At 38.8% G+C, this 16484-nt stretch overlaps 1 protein-coding gene across 1 annotated transcript; it reads right to left on the bottom strand.

Annotated features, from left to right (window-relative positions):
- Positions 1-13463: 13463 nt before the first annotated feature.
- On the bottom strand, positions 13464-16258 carry LOC116707461 (suppressor of cytokine signaling 3-like). Its single transcript, XM_032544804.1, has 2 exons — positions 16020-16258; positions 13464-15310 (listed from the first exon to the last, which is right to left on the bottom strand). Exon 2 carries the CDS (start codon positions 15175-15177, stop codon positions 14560-14562), a length of 618 nt encoding a protein of 205 aa, XP_032400695.1. The 5' UTR covers positions 15178-15310; positions 16020-16258; the 3' UTR covers positions 13464-14559.
- Between the last annotated feature and the right edge of the window lie 226 nt (positions 16259-16484).

The raw sequence follows: 16484 nt of genomic DNA on the forward strand, positions 1-16484 counted from the left end.
AGCAGGCCCATAATGGTGGCTTTTACTGTCATGGCAGTGGCATTTGAGGTTAAGGTTTGTTTTGTTGAGAGAGTAAAAATGTGGCGAGACGTGCTTTGGAGTCGTGTGTGGGCTGTGTGAGGCCTGCTGGGACACAGCAAACAGTGTACATTATCAGATTGTTCCCTGCTTGCTGTGCTGCATTTCCATGGAAGTGGTTTTCCTGTGACGTGAGAGATCTGAGTGTCTTTAGCCGACATCTCAGTGGCAGCTTGTTGTTGTTCCTGGGACATCTTTCATGTCCTGACATAAACAGAGAGCACAGGCGTCTGCCTACGTTTTTGTCTTAGTCTTTTGTTGGATTTTTCAAAAAGGATTAGTAATACAACACCAGAACATTTTGTCTTGTCTCACCATGGGGATTTCTCTGCAAATGCCTCTGTTGTGACTTGTTGCGTGGATTACTTGTAATTATGTTAAAAAACTAAAGACAAATGACTAATTTTTATAATGATTCCCAGATATTCTCAGCTGAAAGCCCCACAAGTCGAAGTTTATGGATTCCCAATGGTCATTGGGTAAAACCTGAGTTGCATAGAATTGTCAAAAGGTACCAGTGAGGACCTGCCATAACAAAGATAGATATAAAACCTAATAATAACAAAAACTACACAGAGAGTACATCAAATCCCAAATTTCTTTCACCACAGGATTCCAGTAACAGAGCACTTCTCACACTCAAACTAAAATCAGGATACACTAACGTTGAGCCATGTGATTGTGTTTTTTAACAATGTAATTTTATTGTTTTGAATGTACTATGCACAACACTTCTCAATAACTAAATACAAGCAAGAACTGGGAATGATTTATAACAAGCATGCTTTTTCTTACGTTACACCACTGAAAATTCAGCTATGGGTGTTTCTTTGCTGTTCTGAATTAATGTGAAGGTAAAACTGTACTGTTTTTTTGTGTTTTTTTGTATTTACTGTAAATGCAGACATGACTTTCATGTGCTGTAGATCACTGGTGTAAAGTAACAAATAACATTTACTCAAGCACTGTACCTTAGTAAAATTTGTATGTCATAAAGCTTTATTGCAGACACAGGTCCATATCACACATTATACAGTGTAAAAAGGAGATTCAAACATACATCATAATTCCATATTCGCCTATAGGGTATGCAGGCTATTGCACCAATGTTGTCTTAATCTAGAAGTGTATCTATAACAGCTTTTCAGAGGACCAACAAGGGCTTCAATTATATGGTTTTCTGACTGGTCCAGACAACACATAAAACTAAACATCAGTTGTCTTAAGAGTGCCTCACAGGTTGGCACTCTAGTGGACACAAACAGCTGATTGGCACTGTGCCACCTAGGGACACCGAGCAGCAGCCTCATTGCATCATTGTATGCTACCTTGAGCCTCTGCATACTCTTTTGCTTAAAGTTCAACCACAGTTGAGCAGTATATAGCGGTGTGAAGTAGGTTCTAAACAAAGAGCACTTCCCAGAGTCAGAGCACATGGAAAGCCTCCTTATAAGTATGTTAGCTTGAGAATAAATTTTACATCGCTGTCGGTAAAAGTCTTTGTCATCCGTCCAGTCACTGGATATGACATGACCCAAAATATGTATTTCCTCACACACAGCCAGAGGACTCTCTGACAAATAAAAAGGTCAGAGAAGTTGATTTCCTGTCCTCATCGCTTCTAACTATGATTATGTGTCTTTTCTTAACGTTATACTTTATGACGTAAGCAAGGCCATACTGAGAACACACCTTCAGTATCTGCTGCAGCCCAGCACTCTATGGACAGAGCAGGGCCGGATCATCTGCATAAATAAGATGATTAACAATAGTGTTGTCCACAAGACAGCCTGTTTTTAACCAAAATACCTTCTTGCCCCACTCCATTACTAACAGAGAATGGAGCAGATACAACATTGTCCCATTTGACCTGAAACGTTTGATGGGCATACCAAAACACTAAAATTCTCACTAAAAATGTAGGGGCACCTCTATCTAGCAATTTCACAAACAATCGGCCATGAATAATTCTATCAAATGCCTTTGACGCATCAATAAAACATAGGAATACAGATGAATTTAGGCCTGGTTACCTGGACAAAACCTCTTTAAGAGCATACATATACAGGTCAGTTTCATGCTTTCTTTTGAACCTAACCTGATTGTCAGAAGTAAGGACATACATTTCTGGCTTTATTAACAGTATTCTCTCCAGTACTTTAGACAAGATACTGGCTAATGCAAAAGGTCAATAATCGTCAACATTGTTGAGCTTACCAGCCTTGTCTTTAAGCACAGGCAGTAACATTACATACATTATAGAATTTGGCCGGACACCATGAACAAGACAACCAAGGAAAGCAAAGGACAGAGCATATGAATGTTCTGCAGAGCATATGGATGTTTTGAAGTAATGCAGTCCATACTGCAGGCTTTGTTGTTCTCCAACATATTGATGTTATTATAAATATCTGCTGCCTTAACTATCATATCTGCTGAGAAATCAATATGTTCATGATTAATTCTAACTGGGTTACTTTTAACACAACTAAAAAGCTCATGGTAGTGCTCACGCCAAAGCTCAGCTTTTTTTTCTGGGCTACCAATACTTTCAATATCAGCCGGTAAGGATGTTTTATTGGTATTCATTACTTTCACCTCTTGCCAAAAGTCAGTAAGGTTGTTGTTCTGTAGCTTATTGGCTAGCGAGGCTGCTCTCGTGTTTTCATTTTTCTCAATAAAACAGAGTGCATACTTAACTCTAGCATTTGTCAATTTTTTCATATCTTGCAATACCCCATGTCTAGGCTTAGCTGCCTCTGCCTCTGCATACTGCTCAGCAACAGACTTATTCCACCCAGCATGTACTTGTACTGTAATAAATTAATATAATTTCTCTGTATAGTGAGTGCTTTTATTTGGTACTTTAAGTATGTCGATGCCCATACTTCTTTCAGTAAGTAAATGGAATTTTGAATGCAGGACTTTTCCTTGTAACAGTATTAAAGTAAGAGTATTTCTACACAGTGACATTACTATTTTTACTAATAAAAGATTGAAGTTCTTTTTCCATCATTTCTGTCTAAATATGTGGAAATAATGCTACTGCATATAATGTGTAAGAAAGTATAAAATTCATTGAATTTGTATATTCATACTCAAAATGGATCATCTGTAAATCTTTACAACAGTGATGGTGCTAGACTGCTATAACTCTGATCTTTTGTTTTCTTGCTGGATATCCATTTATTGGCTGCATTCTTTGCTGACCCACCCCCCTGGCACTCCTCAAGGGCATTCAAGATCATTTCTGGTCACTGGACGACCTCTATTACAGGAAAGACCCGTTCACTCTACCTGACTGAGCTCTGGTTTCTGGTTTTGTTCTCTTATCCTAAAGTTCTTGCCTAATGTCAAGACATGCATAGATGTCACACATACACAGACACTGATAAGTCCTTTCTTTATCTGTCTCTTTTTATCACAAGTACACACACACACACACACACACACACACACACAGCTTCATGTATTGAATGGCTCAACTGTGTGTCAAATGATTAGACATTTCCTGTAAAGCTGATTCCTGCTTCTGGCTTACGATCCACACATGATCCAAGAATGTGGCTGTGTGTTTTATTTTTTAGTTTTTCAAATGGCCGAGTGTTTAGTCACATCATGCATCCTCACATCAATTTCCACATTGGAGAATCAGAAACATTGTCTGCTGAGAGTCAAGCTGATTCATGGAACAGAAGGAACGACACACAGACAAGAAGCAGAACTGTGTGAGAAAAGACATAAAGAGAAAAACAAATTTATAACACTTTTACAAGTGCTGCTATAATTTGGGGACATACTGTAAATCCTGAGTTTACATATCTTTACCTACAAATTCCATTTAAATCTGGTATTTTTGAAAGTGTTTACAAAATCTGGTTTCTCTCAATCTCTCAATCTGAGGCACAAGGTTTACTTTTTGCACGACATTGAAACATCAGCAGGGGGATAATCAGGATTCTCACATGCATTAAAACACAGGGAATGATCCCAGCACCGTGTCCATGTTACCAGGGTGTGATTTGTGAACAAAGCAGAGAGGGAATGTTTTTGATCAAGCACAACAACAAAAAAACATGCAATAAGTAAATCCCCCTTTCAATACCATGTATGTAGTGCCACGTACTCAACCAGCCATACCAAAACACACACTTGAATTTAAATATCCAATGGAAAATAATCTCAAAATGACATAGCACAACGTGGAGTCAACATAAAATAGCGTGTTCCAGCCAGGGAGTGGAAGCGAAAACCAATTAGTGCGTTTACGTGCATTTAAAAAAAAAACTAATATACTGTACATTCAGGTTTAGGCAATTACCCCGATTTCTCTAGGGTAAACACCTTACCTTATAACCTGGTTAACAGAGCTGGAGAACTCCTTTAGTAACCATTCCTTCATGTATAGCTACACCAAGCAGCCCCCGCTGCGGCCGTTTGCAAACATTAATGTAAATTATCTAGCTAATGAAATTCTTGCTAATTTCACCCGATTGGTTACAAATAACGTTATGAGCTGAACAAGTTGTCATCTGGTGGGAACACTGCTGTCCTATGCTGTGACAAGGTTGTGTGAATGAAACATTAAGTTGCAAAATTTTACCAATTTAGTGAGCAGTCTGTGTAATTTTGAGATAGGTCAACCGGAAAAACGTCAGTTGTGGGTTGGAGGTAGAGCTAACACATCAACACATCAACTAATTGTGACATTGACTTTGAATGTATCTTTAGTTACTTTGCATATTCAAATTAATTATACAAAATAATATGAATAATCTGTGATGTATTAAAATGGATAAAGAGGAGACTTTATTGATCCAGTGGTGAAATTCACAAGCTGTAGCTGTCAATTGAAACTTCTGCTGTTATTTTGGTGAAAGTAACTCAAAAGTAATGCAAAAGTAGTGTAACACATTACACAATTCCCAGACAGTGATATTGTAATATAACTAATTACTCTCACATGACAGTAACTGGTAATCTATAACATATTACATTTTGGAAGTAACTTGCCCAACAAGGCTCACTTGTATGAGATCAAAATAGTGCGGGGACACTCCACTAATATGAGACAATCATTCACATAAATTATTTTTTGTCTTTTAAAGAATTTAAATATGCATTACATAATTCTGTGATAGACAAAAATTAATATGTGAATGATTGTCTCATATCAGTGGAGTGATATGAGTCAAATACGAACCTGATTACACAGGAGGTGAATATTGAAAGTCTGTTCAATGTAAAGCTCAATACCCACACACAAGACTTACAGCTGTTGCTTTAATGGTGGTAGCTTTGTGACCTGTCATAAACAGAGATAGTGCCATGGAGTGTCAGGAGTGTGCAGATCCCTAGCGTTAGGTCAGCATGAAAGCCTGCAGGCATGCGCACATGTTTTTAAAGCCTTGACTTACAAGGATTTGCGGCTCACCCCTTGTTTTTTGGAAAATGTTTGTTTGTATTGGCTGATAAGGCCAGGGCAGCTACAGCTTGCAAATAAAAATCAGAAAGTTAGAGGAAACAAAGAAGAAACAAAAGACAACAGTCTTTGCAGAGCACTGTTAGTGTACTGTGAATTTATTACTGTTTTTGAATGACTGTTTATTGGAAGCAAATGTGTGTCTACACGGTAACTTTAATGGCTTTAAAAATGTAGCATGTCTCAAAACCTAGATTAGCACATCACAGCTATACACACTCCATGAGAACACAGTGTAGATGGACTTATCTGCTTATCTATTAAATGCCTAATTGCATCTATAAAAAGTCAAACTTGAAGAAAATGTCTGACAAACTACTAGTCGGCTAGTTTTTACTATAAAGGAGTTTAGATTTTCCATTAGTGTGGTGTGGGTGGTGTTGCAGAGGCAGTTATTTTCTTTCTAACCTTACTTGTAACCAAGAAATGTCCGAGGAAATCCCTGGAATATTGATGGAAGTACCAGAATACTTCTGAGAAAAAATGCTTCTTGCAAAACTATAATGTTCCACAAAAAGTCACAATATTATGTGTTTCCTCTATTTAATATGCAGAACTGCTGCATTTTCACTTCTCTCTTTAAACATGCATGGAGAAGTATTGTTATTAAAGTCAAATTAAGTTGTTGTGGGCAGCATGTACCCTTGAACATTTATTGCATAGATGGAAACATCTTTACACATAGAGCATTTATTTATATACCAAAATATTTGGTTCCCATGGTAATGACAACCTGCGCTGCACACTGAATGGGGATACTTTTAGTTTTATCACGTCACACTACAACCAGGACCAAGCCTCATGACAGAGACACACCCTTTTCCAATACAACACACAAACACGCACACACCAATACACACAGTGATGTCATATTGTAGTCCAACACCAGACAAAAACGTCATACCATTGCGTAACAACTTCTTTTTTCAACAAACACTGTTGTTGGGTTTATTAAAATAAAGATGCTCATGACTCAGAAGAAAGTTATGGTTTTATAACCCCTCAGCTTTCCCAACATTTGGTATAACAGAGAAAAAAAATCTCTGACCAACCAAAGATATATACATTTATATTTATTGATTGTTTGAAGTGTTTTCCATTCAGATCAGATGAACAGGAAGTGAGTCAGGCTATCACCACAGCGTTGCACAGCAACAAGCCTAAAAACCTCAACAATTTTTTTACACTATCTATTCAGTGTTATTTCATATCTGATTGTATTTTTTGTGAAGCTTATACATTCCCTGCTGTGTTTGTAAGGTTTCCTTGTGTTTTCCCATGTTGGTACTTATAAAGGTTGTGTTTGCACAGTGTATCGACGTATCTCATGCAGTAACCATCCACCAGAAAGACGTCATTTCACTCTGTTTCAGATTCCTACTATTGTGCTGTACCAGGCTGCTTTTTACAGCAGTGACTAAGAGGGTGTTTCCCGACAGTGCAGGAGGACTGCTAGGGATTTCTTTTCAGCTGATATTGTTTACATTTAGAACCCGCTTGACAATTACAAGCACACCAACTGTAATTTTAGTTTCAGGAAATGCAGAAGAGAAAGGAAATTACCAGTGTTTTACCTGAACTTGCAGTACTTACAATAACTTCATGGCTTGTATTAAATGAAAGCAAATCAAACAGCCATATCTGGTCACTGGTTATTTTTGCCCTTTGCACTAGCTTAATGAATAGTGTGTACCCATTGTAAATCCATAATGTGCTGACTATTGTTAGCTCATTGTGTAGGTGTGTGGAACCAAGCTGTGATGTAGCCTAATTGTGGCTCTTGTGTGACTCAAAGGGGGATTTTTACATCAAGCCGATCCTGAAAAAGGACAAATTGTGTATCATGGATTGAATTACCAAGGAAATCTAAATACTTCAAAGTGGCCTGTTGGTACTTGTGTGCCTTGTTTCCAGTAAAACTGTAGACAGGTTTTCATACTATTACACTGTGATTACGCAAATCATTTCTACATGATTACATCCTCAACTGAGCACTAAATTACTACTTCTAGATAAGTAAAATGTACAGTGCTGTATTCACTTTATCAGGTACACCTGTATTGCAATCCAACGTGGGGTGGCAGGAGCTCAGTCCTTAGTAACTTAGTTTGGGAACGGAGGGACGCCGGTTCTAGTGACTGTGCGGACCAAGTATAGAGTGTGCACCAGTAATAGAAAAGTACCAGTTCACCTCCTGGGCACTGCCAAGGTGCCCTTGAGCAAGGCACTGCACCCCCAACTACTCGGGTTGCTTGTCATGGGCAGCCCCCTCACTCTGACATCACTCCATTAGTGCACGTAGAGGTCCTGGGCATGCGTTTGTGTTTTGGGGGCCTGTGTGTAATGTGTGTAACTAACAGAGTGTACAAATGTATGGGAAACCATTGTGGGATCAATAAAGCATGTCTTCATATTAATCTTAATCTAGTACAACAGCTCAGCCAGCCAACCACTCTACATACAAAGATAATAATGTTCAGTTTTGAATGACGCTGTTAGAGCGGTATTAATTTAATTATGTTTAATATTGAAGTTGTAGTGTGCAGTGGGGTTAAACTGGAATGTGTTGTACTGCGAGGGGTTTCCGTTTACATTAACATGAGGGGAGAAGAATTTTAGATAAATATTTCAACATAATGCAGTCCAGTACAGCACAACTACTACAGCCTCAGTAAAAAACATAGTTAATTAACAAAAACTATACGCTTTTTAAAGGTGGGGGGTGTATCTCAGTAAAAAAACATATAGTTAATTAACAAATACTATAAGCTTTTTAAAGGTGGGGGTGAACCTGATCATGTGACCAGGGAGGGTTTATATTACACTCACTGACATATTGTAGTGACTACCAGTTGCCAGTGTGCGGTAACTAAAATTACTGAAAGAAGAATATTAATTTAAATTAACAAGTGGAAAAATGAGGAATTAAACTCGCACAACCCTCATATTGTTGTGTTCTTTGTGTATTGCTTTCTGGGATCTGTATGATACTGAAATAAACATGGTCATTTTGAGAACTGCCAGAAGAACTCATGCACAATACCTTCAGTGGTTTCTAATTTTGAAGCATTGCCTCATATTTATTCCTGCTCTGTTTTTCCTCTTCTAGCCTTGAAGACCCCCCCCCCCCCCATTCTGAGGCAAAGCAGATCTAGTGATATAACAGTCCACACAAAGCCACTAAAGTGGCTTCAGGCTCAGAGGATTCAGGCTCAAAGAAAACCTACGCATATTTATAGTAGAACAGCCAGGCAGTGGATTGGAGCACAGGGAAGTGGAGGGCTGACAGTAAATCTGGAGGCCTGGAGGAGGAACAGGAGGAGCGTGCCCAGAGAAGAGCCTCAGAGGGTGGGACTTGCAGGCCATGGTGACTCACTGCTACTCCCTGGTTGGCTCTCATATCTGGCATCTGGAGCTCATTGACAAATGACTCCATGGCAACCAGCAGTTGTGGAATTGTAAACAGACTGAGAGACTGGAAAGAGGAAAGCAGGCTTTCGCTGTTTCTCCATCACACACTCAAGAGCTCCAGTCAGCTTACTGTATACTATCTGCTGAGGTCAAAGAGAGCAAATGCAGGGAAATGATTGGGTGCACATACAGATACAGACCTTCCTCCTTGCATAGAGTAATATGCTACTTTCTGCAGCATTCAGGATTCAGATAAAAACAATTAAGAGTTATTTTTGCCATTGTAAAAAGTGAACACAGCCCAATAATAAATGCTGACAGTATTCTAATGTATCGCACACTTGGTCAAATTGCAATAATGTTTTAGAATATTTGAGAAGTGAAAAATAAAAGATAATATATCATACTTCCCCTACAGTGCGTTTTTATTTATTTATCTGGATGTCACCGTGTGTGACCTGCTGTAAGTACTTTAGCTTCTGTAACTTTCCTCATTTCAATACATAGAATAAGCCGCAAGAATTACTAGACACCCTGGCAGTTCCCTGGGGAAATACAATTTCAATTTTCTCAGTGGTTCCCATCCTCCCAGAACTGCCAGCAACTGCATAAGAAACTGCATCAATGTCTCATTGGCATTTTGAGTGAAAGTGAGAGGGGTTTGAATTCAGTGTGGATGGTCAAAAAAATCTTTTACTTACAAACATAATGAATGCTGCTGATGATCAGACAACATAGCTGTACCACATACAAATGCTAGAAACAATGCTACAAATGAGCCAGAATAGCTGACGTCATCTGTGAGTGCAGGGCTTTTAAAAACTGACAGACTATCGGGAGGAGAAGCTTCCCCTGTTTTTTAAGCTTCTATGACTTTTGGAAAATAATTATTTATTTAGGATTCAGATGATGCATCAAAAGTTGCTCGCTCAGCCCTGCAAAAGTAAATTCCCCAATCCTGAATAAATGTAAATAATTGTAGAATAAATTTAGTTAATCAGACAATGCAAAATTACCAATTACCATCCCTTCTGGGATTGTTTGTGTTATTTTTAACTGTATGCTTTATGATAAATACATGGCCAAAGTTCAGTCCAACAGACTGGCCTATGAGTTCTACTTTATTGATCAATTGCGCTGAGGGAAAAAGAACATAAATAGAATTACATACATATCTACAGTCAGTAGGACAAAGGGCTTAAAATGCTTAAACATTTTTACTAGTTTTAACTAGTTTTTTAAAGTTTTTAACACTGAGTAGTGCTTGTTTCAAGAACTCTCTACAGCCAGATGTCTTTACTTGGTACCAGCGAATTTTAGCAGATTAAAGATTATTTATCTTGTACGGGGAATCATTTACATCTGCTTACTAAAGTTTGAGTGCTTGACACATCACACAGCCACATTTAAAGGATTTTTATTAGTTCAAAAAGTAAAAAAAACAAATACTTTCAGAAGTGATCCCTGCTTCTGTTCTGTGAGCGCTTTTAGAGAGTCTTTTAAAGACGTCAGTAGGTATAGAATATATAGGAACCACAAAACAGTCGTGATCAGATAGTTTCACAAGACTATTGTTTGTCTATTACTCATCTTTCTGTCATGTTTGACATCTGTGGAAATGTACACTTTAATGTGTGATGTCAACCTAGAGATATGAAGTCCACGAAATCCCACATACTGCTTGTAATGGATTTTCATCCAAAATTCAGGGACATGGGCTCAAGGACCTATTTACTTTTTCTAGAACCCAAGTCTCATTTTGTACAATCATTAACATTTAAAATACCAAAGTTATTCTTAGGACTTCCAAGAACAACCTGATATGGGAGCTGTAATGGTTTCAGATGCAGCAACTGGCTGGGGGTGTAGCCACAATGACAGATATATGGCCTGTGTGAGCAGTGCTCTGACTCTGCAGCGCTTCTTCTCTAGAATCACATGACCCAGGGACTACCAGAGAATTTCTCCTGAGCGACGCAGAAAGCCTGCATGCTTTTAATAGTCCTAGACTGGTTTCAGCTGGCTTTAAATGTGTTTTATGTCTTTCATGCATAAATGCCTTTGAAAGGTTATTAATACTTAGATATATGATAACAACACTGACAGATGCTCCAAATCACTCAACACATAATAAATTGTACAGAATCATGCACATGTGTTTTATTTTCTGTGTTTGCTTCTCCTTCTATCTCACTTGAGTGTTGTGTATACATGGAGGTCAGGCTTACTGGGAATCAAGAGTAATGGGCTTTTTTGTGCTCAGCAGTTTTGCAGCAGCCTGCACTTATTTGGTATTGTTACACACAAAGTAATGTATTCAGTCCCGCACTTTTCTACTTAAAATAAATTTGACAGGAAAAGTGATTCATGATTTTTCCCAAAATCCTTACATTGTTTAGTTTTGAAAGGGGGGGGGAGAATTTAATGTTTCACAATTAAAGAAATAATTTCCAAAACTGTGTTGTGACACAATAATGTGAGCCAATAATTACATACTAAAAAGGGGCGACTAACTCTGTATTTCAGTAGAACCATGGAGGTTTGATATCGAGGCATTATTAAGAAAAATAATACATTTTTCTGGACCACTCACAGAGCAGAGGCATAGAGTCCTCAGAGGCCCCGTATGTCTCTGAAAGCTCTTCACTGAGCCTTGTTAGCTAAGCGGAAACAATAAAGTTCTGTGGAAGCAGGTAGAGCACAAGCTGATTCCTGTAAATATGTTGGATATGGGGGTTATTGCAGATTCCCGTTCATCCATAGTTTTAGCGCTTTTCTGTAAATGTGCATGTTTTCCTGGCTGTAGTCGGTGAGGGATCTGTGCTTTCAGGGGAGTTACAATAAAGAAGCCACAAACAGACCCCATAATTTATAATTGTCTGTTGCATATTTCTGAAACATGCCATCAGTGCAAAATTATGTTTATAAGCAACTGTCATAGAATTAGTTAAAGTCATGAAGTACGGTATTAAGGGGCCAGCCACAACATTAGGGTTAGAGAAACTGCCAAATTAAATAATTTCTTGGTCCAAGAAATTTAACAAAGACAGGTTGTTGGATGCATTTTTTTATGGCTATATAATGAAAGCACTCAAACACATACAGATGAAAACAAGACACTTTTTTATAAAGGAAAGGGGCCATGGAGCACAGGATGTGTTGTTCTAAAAATAATCCTCACTGTGGTATAGCTGGTTTAAGTCAAACTGTGTGCCGGTGAACAGACACTTTGGCAGACACGTTCTTGTTTAGGAGCATGTTGTTCCTGTGAGCTGGCAGCACTCAGCTTCATTACTGGATAAGGTGCAATACGTGCAAGATTAACTTGTCTTCTAATGTGTCAACTTCTTGTGAACACATTAGGAGACAAGTTAATCATTAATTGTTGACATATGTCTATCTGAGTGTTTGTACACACAGGGCGAGGGCCATTTATGAGTTGCATGCCTGTAAGAGGCATTTAGGTGGCATCATTATGCATGTGCATGTGAGAGCATGTTATGTCATGCTAACACCTACAGTAAATCCAATGAGTCACAGCAGAATAGAGTAGTTGCTTCTCTAGAAGACTGTTCTAGGCTTCTAGTGTATTTTGTCTGAAGCAGCTGCTCAACTTCTTTGTTAGAGGAAAAGGTTATAAGTTCAGAAAACAAGATAATATGTCCTGTTTAAAGCTGAAAATAATACATGTGTAGTGTCTTCTAGGAAACATATCTTTAAAAGAGGAACTTTAAAGCTCTTGATATTTGATAAACTGATATCACATTGAGATATGATTGTGTTTAGTGCGTCTCTACAAATGTAGCGTCACACAGTGGTGGTTTCCCATCAGGGCTTGAGGTTAAGTTGGTGAGAAGGTAACACTTCATAAGAAAATCATAAATGTACTATATGTAATGTGCAGAGATGTCAAAAGTATTCACATTCAACACTCAGGTAGAAGTATAGATATTAGGGTTTAAAAAGACTTCTGTAGAAGTTGAAGTATCAACTCAAACTTTTTACTCAAGTAAGAGTGTAAAATTACTGGTTTCAAAATTACTTAAAGTATACAAGTAAAAGTAATGCAAGGGGAAAAAAGGCCATGAAGAACAAAAGCTAAGGCAGTGCCACAGGGGCCTATAGTACATTACCCCATCTCCCACAAAAAAAACTTTTTTAAAGGTCATAATGACTATAATGTTGTATTAAAATGTTAATGTTGAAAAATTTGGGATGTACCTGTTTCAGCCACATTTATGTCCATTGAGAATGCAAATACATTAAAGCACCATACATGTGGACTACATGTGTTTCATGGAGCCGAAGATATGATGACTATGTGCCTTGTATTGTAGTGGTGCAAAAAAACAAAAGTCCTACTCAAGTAAGGTAAGAAAGTATTTGTACTTCATTACTTGACACCTCTGTTAATGTGTAGTGTGTTTCACTATTAGTCAGTCATTCCCTGTGGAAATAATGTTGTAGTCATAAAACAAATTCAAGAGTGAGATCTCATTTCATAGAAAAATAGTGCTCTTTTATTATAAATTAATGAAATGTTATCATACAAATATAAATAAGTGCAAAGTTTTATCAGTCTGCTTGCTTCGTTAAACAAATGTCTTCAAGCATTCACAGCCAGTGGTTCGGCTGGCAAAAGTACATCTTTATAAAAGACTGCATAAAAACATCTTCACTCACGCAAATTTTATGAAAATAAGATACATGTTGACTCTTCTCCTTATTAGGAAAAGAAAGATACCATGTTGCAATCCTGTCTGTGCCAAAAGTACTACCACATCTTTTCCTGACCCTGAAGACATATTAAGCAGTGGTACTGTTATCTCAAGTAAGATCCTCTAGGACTCAGTCATTCAGGCAGGTTTGGCGAAAATCCTTCCTCTAAATAAAATATCAGGACTACATCTTCTTTCCACATTTAACAGTCTTAAATCTTATAAGATTCAGATTTGTTTTCCCATCGTGGCCGTTGCTTATATACACCCAGAAGGCCATCAGTGTCCACTCATTTGTACTCTAAGTTTCCACTGTCTGTGAATTTCCAGCATGGTCAAAGATCCCAGAATGCTGGGCGGACGTCTCAAATATGTCCAAGATTATCACCCGAGGCCAGCCTGACCGTAAAAGCCGATCAAGCTTTAATGGATGGATGATTTTCTGAGGCTGATGTGTGCAAGCTCGACAGCTTCACAGCACATTTGGTTGGCAGCAGCAGAGGGAACCTGTGTGTCATCAGACGGTAGACATCTTCAGTTTTCAGTAAGTTGTGTCATCAGTGAGGCAGAGGAGGTTCTGTCTCTTTCACACCACCAGATAACAGCAGTGCTCGCTTTCTCTTGGCCCTGTTAGTGGATTAGTCCATGTGGGGCTTAAGAGACTGAAGCCCACTTTTTCTGTGAGACCTACACACATCTTGTCAGTACGATAAACTGCTCCTTTACACAAGCACGATCTCGGACTTGACTCTTTTGACTTTGCTTCAGTGTTACTCCTCAGATACAGCAAGTTCCCTCACACGTAGCTGAGCTGAAACCATGCCATTACTTTCATGTCTTTGCCCCTTCAAGAGCATAAGTCCAACACCTTTAGATTGGAGCGTCATACTCCTGCAGAAACTCCTTCAGAGGATGAGGAAGTTGGTCTCTTTGAGAAGAAATGTCCAAATGTCCATTGACTGTTTTTCTGCACAAGTGCTGCAAGGTGGATAAGATACAGGGGAGAGGTTTGATGAGCTCCAGAGGGATCTTCTCCCCTCCAGAGTAAATGTAGTAGGTATTCCCACTGCGAGTGTTCCCTTTGCTCTGAGGCATGTAGAAATGGACCAGCTTGAGGATGCAGTCAAAATGGGGAACAGACTGAATGTTCTTAGGATCTGTTTGCAAGTAAAAAGAGGAAGTGTCACATTGGATACGCAGGTTCTTGGTGCCCGACGCCGTCTTCACGCTGAGGGCGAACAGGTGTCGGTTGTCGGAGCTGTCCCTGATGAGAAACGTGCCGGTTGTCTCGGTTGCCAGCATGGCGTTGGCCTCCTTCCCAGTGATCGCGCCCCAGTAGAAGCCACTCTCCTGGAGCTTGTGTAGCGTGGCAACGACCATCTGGTACTGCGTTTTGGAGGTGAAAGTCTTGTAACGCTGAGGCAGCAGCATACTGGAGTCCAAGAGGCTGCTGCTCATTGCGGTGTCAAACTTGCTGTAAGTTACCATGGCGCTGTGCCCACTCTCTAGATAGCCTGGGGAGCACTGGGCGCCACACAGACAAGAGAAGAAGAGGTGGGGTAAAAGAGAGGTTCAAAGGGTTGTCACCGAGGGCATGAAGAGGTCAGTCTGTCTGAAACACCTGAGGAGACAAGCGAAGGGGATGTGAGTTTGAGTTCAGTGTGGAAAATGTGGTACTAAACATAAAATGCAGTTTAAAAGTTATACATTGACATGACAAAAAGTAATAGCAGATCAGTTTTATTCATGTTTAGATCTAAATAACAGCTGCAGCAGCTCTACAGGAAACTATTTTTCCAGATGTGGAAACTCTGTATATCATGTGTTTAAACATCCCATACAACAAACATCATAATATCCCCTTGCGGGACTAATAAAGTATTATTAAGGTATTATTATTATTATTACTATTATTATTAATATTATTATTATTATTATTATTATTATTATCCCTGGTGATGATGGGGAAATTGTCCCAGAGCACCATTGCTTTTGTTGTTATAAAACAAAAAAATAGACACAAACTGCTATCCTCTTTTGAGAGGAGTTGTGGCTTTAACATTGTGTTCAGATGAAATGCTCCCATGTAAATTCGAGCCATTTCGGGGAAACTTTTTGTGCAATCTGCCCTCGGGACTCGGTCAATTCCAGTAATGACATCGTAATTTAGATTGCGCAATTTACACACCACAACTCGGTTTCAGTAAAAAAAAAAAAAATTACCTCACTCATACAAATACGCAACATTATTTATATCCACCTTTAGCCTTTATGGAATACATAGACGAGAAGTAGCCTAGTATGCGAAGAAAAAAAAAACTGAGCCTCACCTTGAATAGTTTTTCCAAACTCGCTCGTTTAAAATAAATCCAAGTGTGAGTCGCTGGATAGATGTCTGTTCACAGTCAGGATGACACAAGTGTTTCCAAGTTCTTTTGCAACAAACTTCAGACTTTTGAAGTAGTTTTCTCGGTGTGTATCCCTGCTGAGCTGAGAGTTACTAGCGAAGCAAGAGGAGAAGAGACATTATAACTGTTCGGAGACTCCGCCTCCGCCTTCCAGTAAGCCTCTTTCTCTCTTAGCACATTGACAGGAAGCATTTTTTTTAAGGATTCCTGCTATGAGCAGCGCCCGCCCCCCGCTGTTGATGAAGTGAAGGAGTTCCAGGCAATACTTATTTACCTTTGGTAACCTAGTAGCCTACCGGTCTCTTCAGGGTCTTAGAAAGACTTTAAATAATGCAATCTTTTGTGTATTTATTTTGTTGTTGTTGTTGAGAATTTAAGATCCTGCTA

The sequence above is a fragment of the Etheostoma spectabile genome, chromosome 19 (assembly GCF_008692095.1).
Source record: "Etheostoma spectabile isolate EspeVRDwgs_2016 chromosome 19, UIUC_Espe_1.0, whole genome shotgun sequence".
NCBI lineage: Eukaryota > Metazoa > Chordata > Actinopteri > Perciformes > Percidae > Etheostoma > Etheostoma spectabile.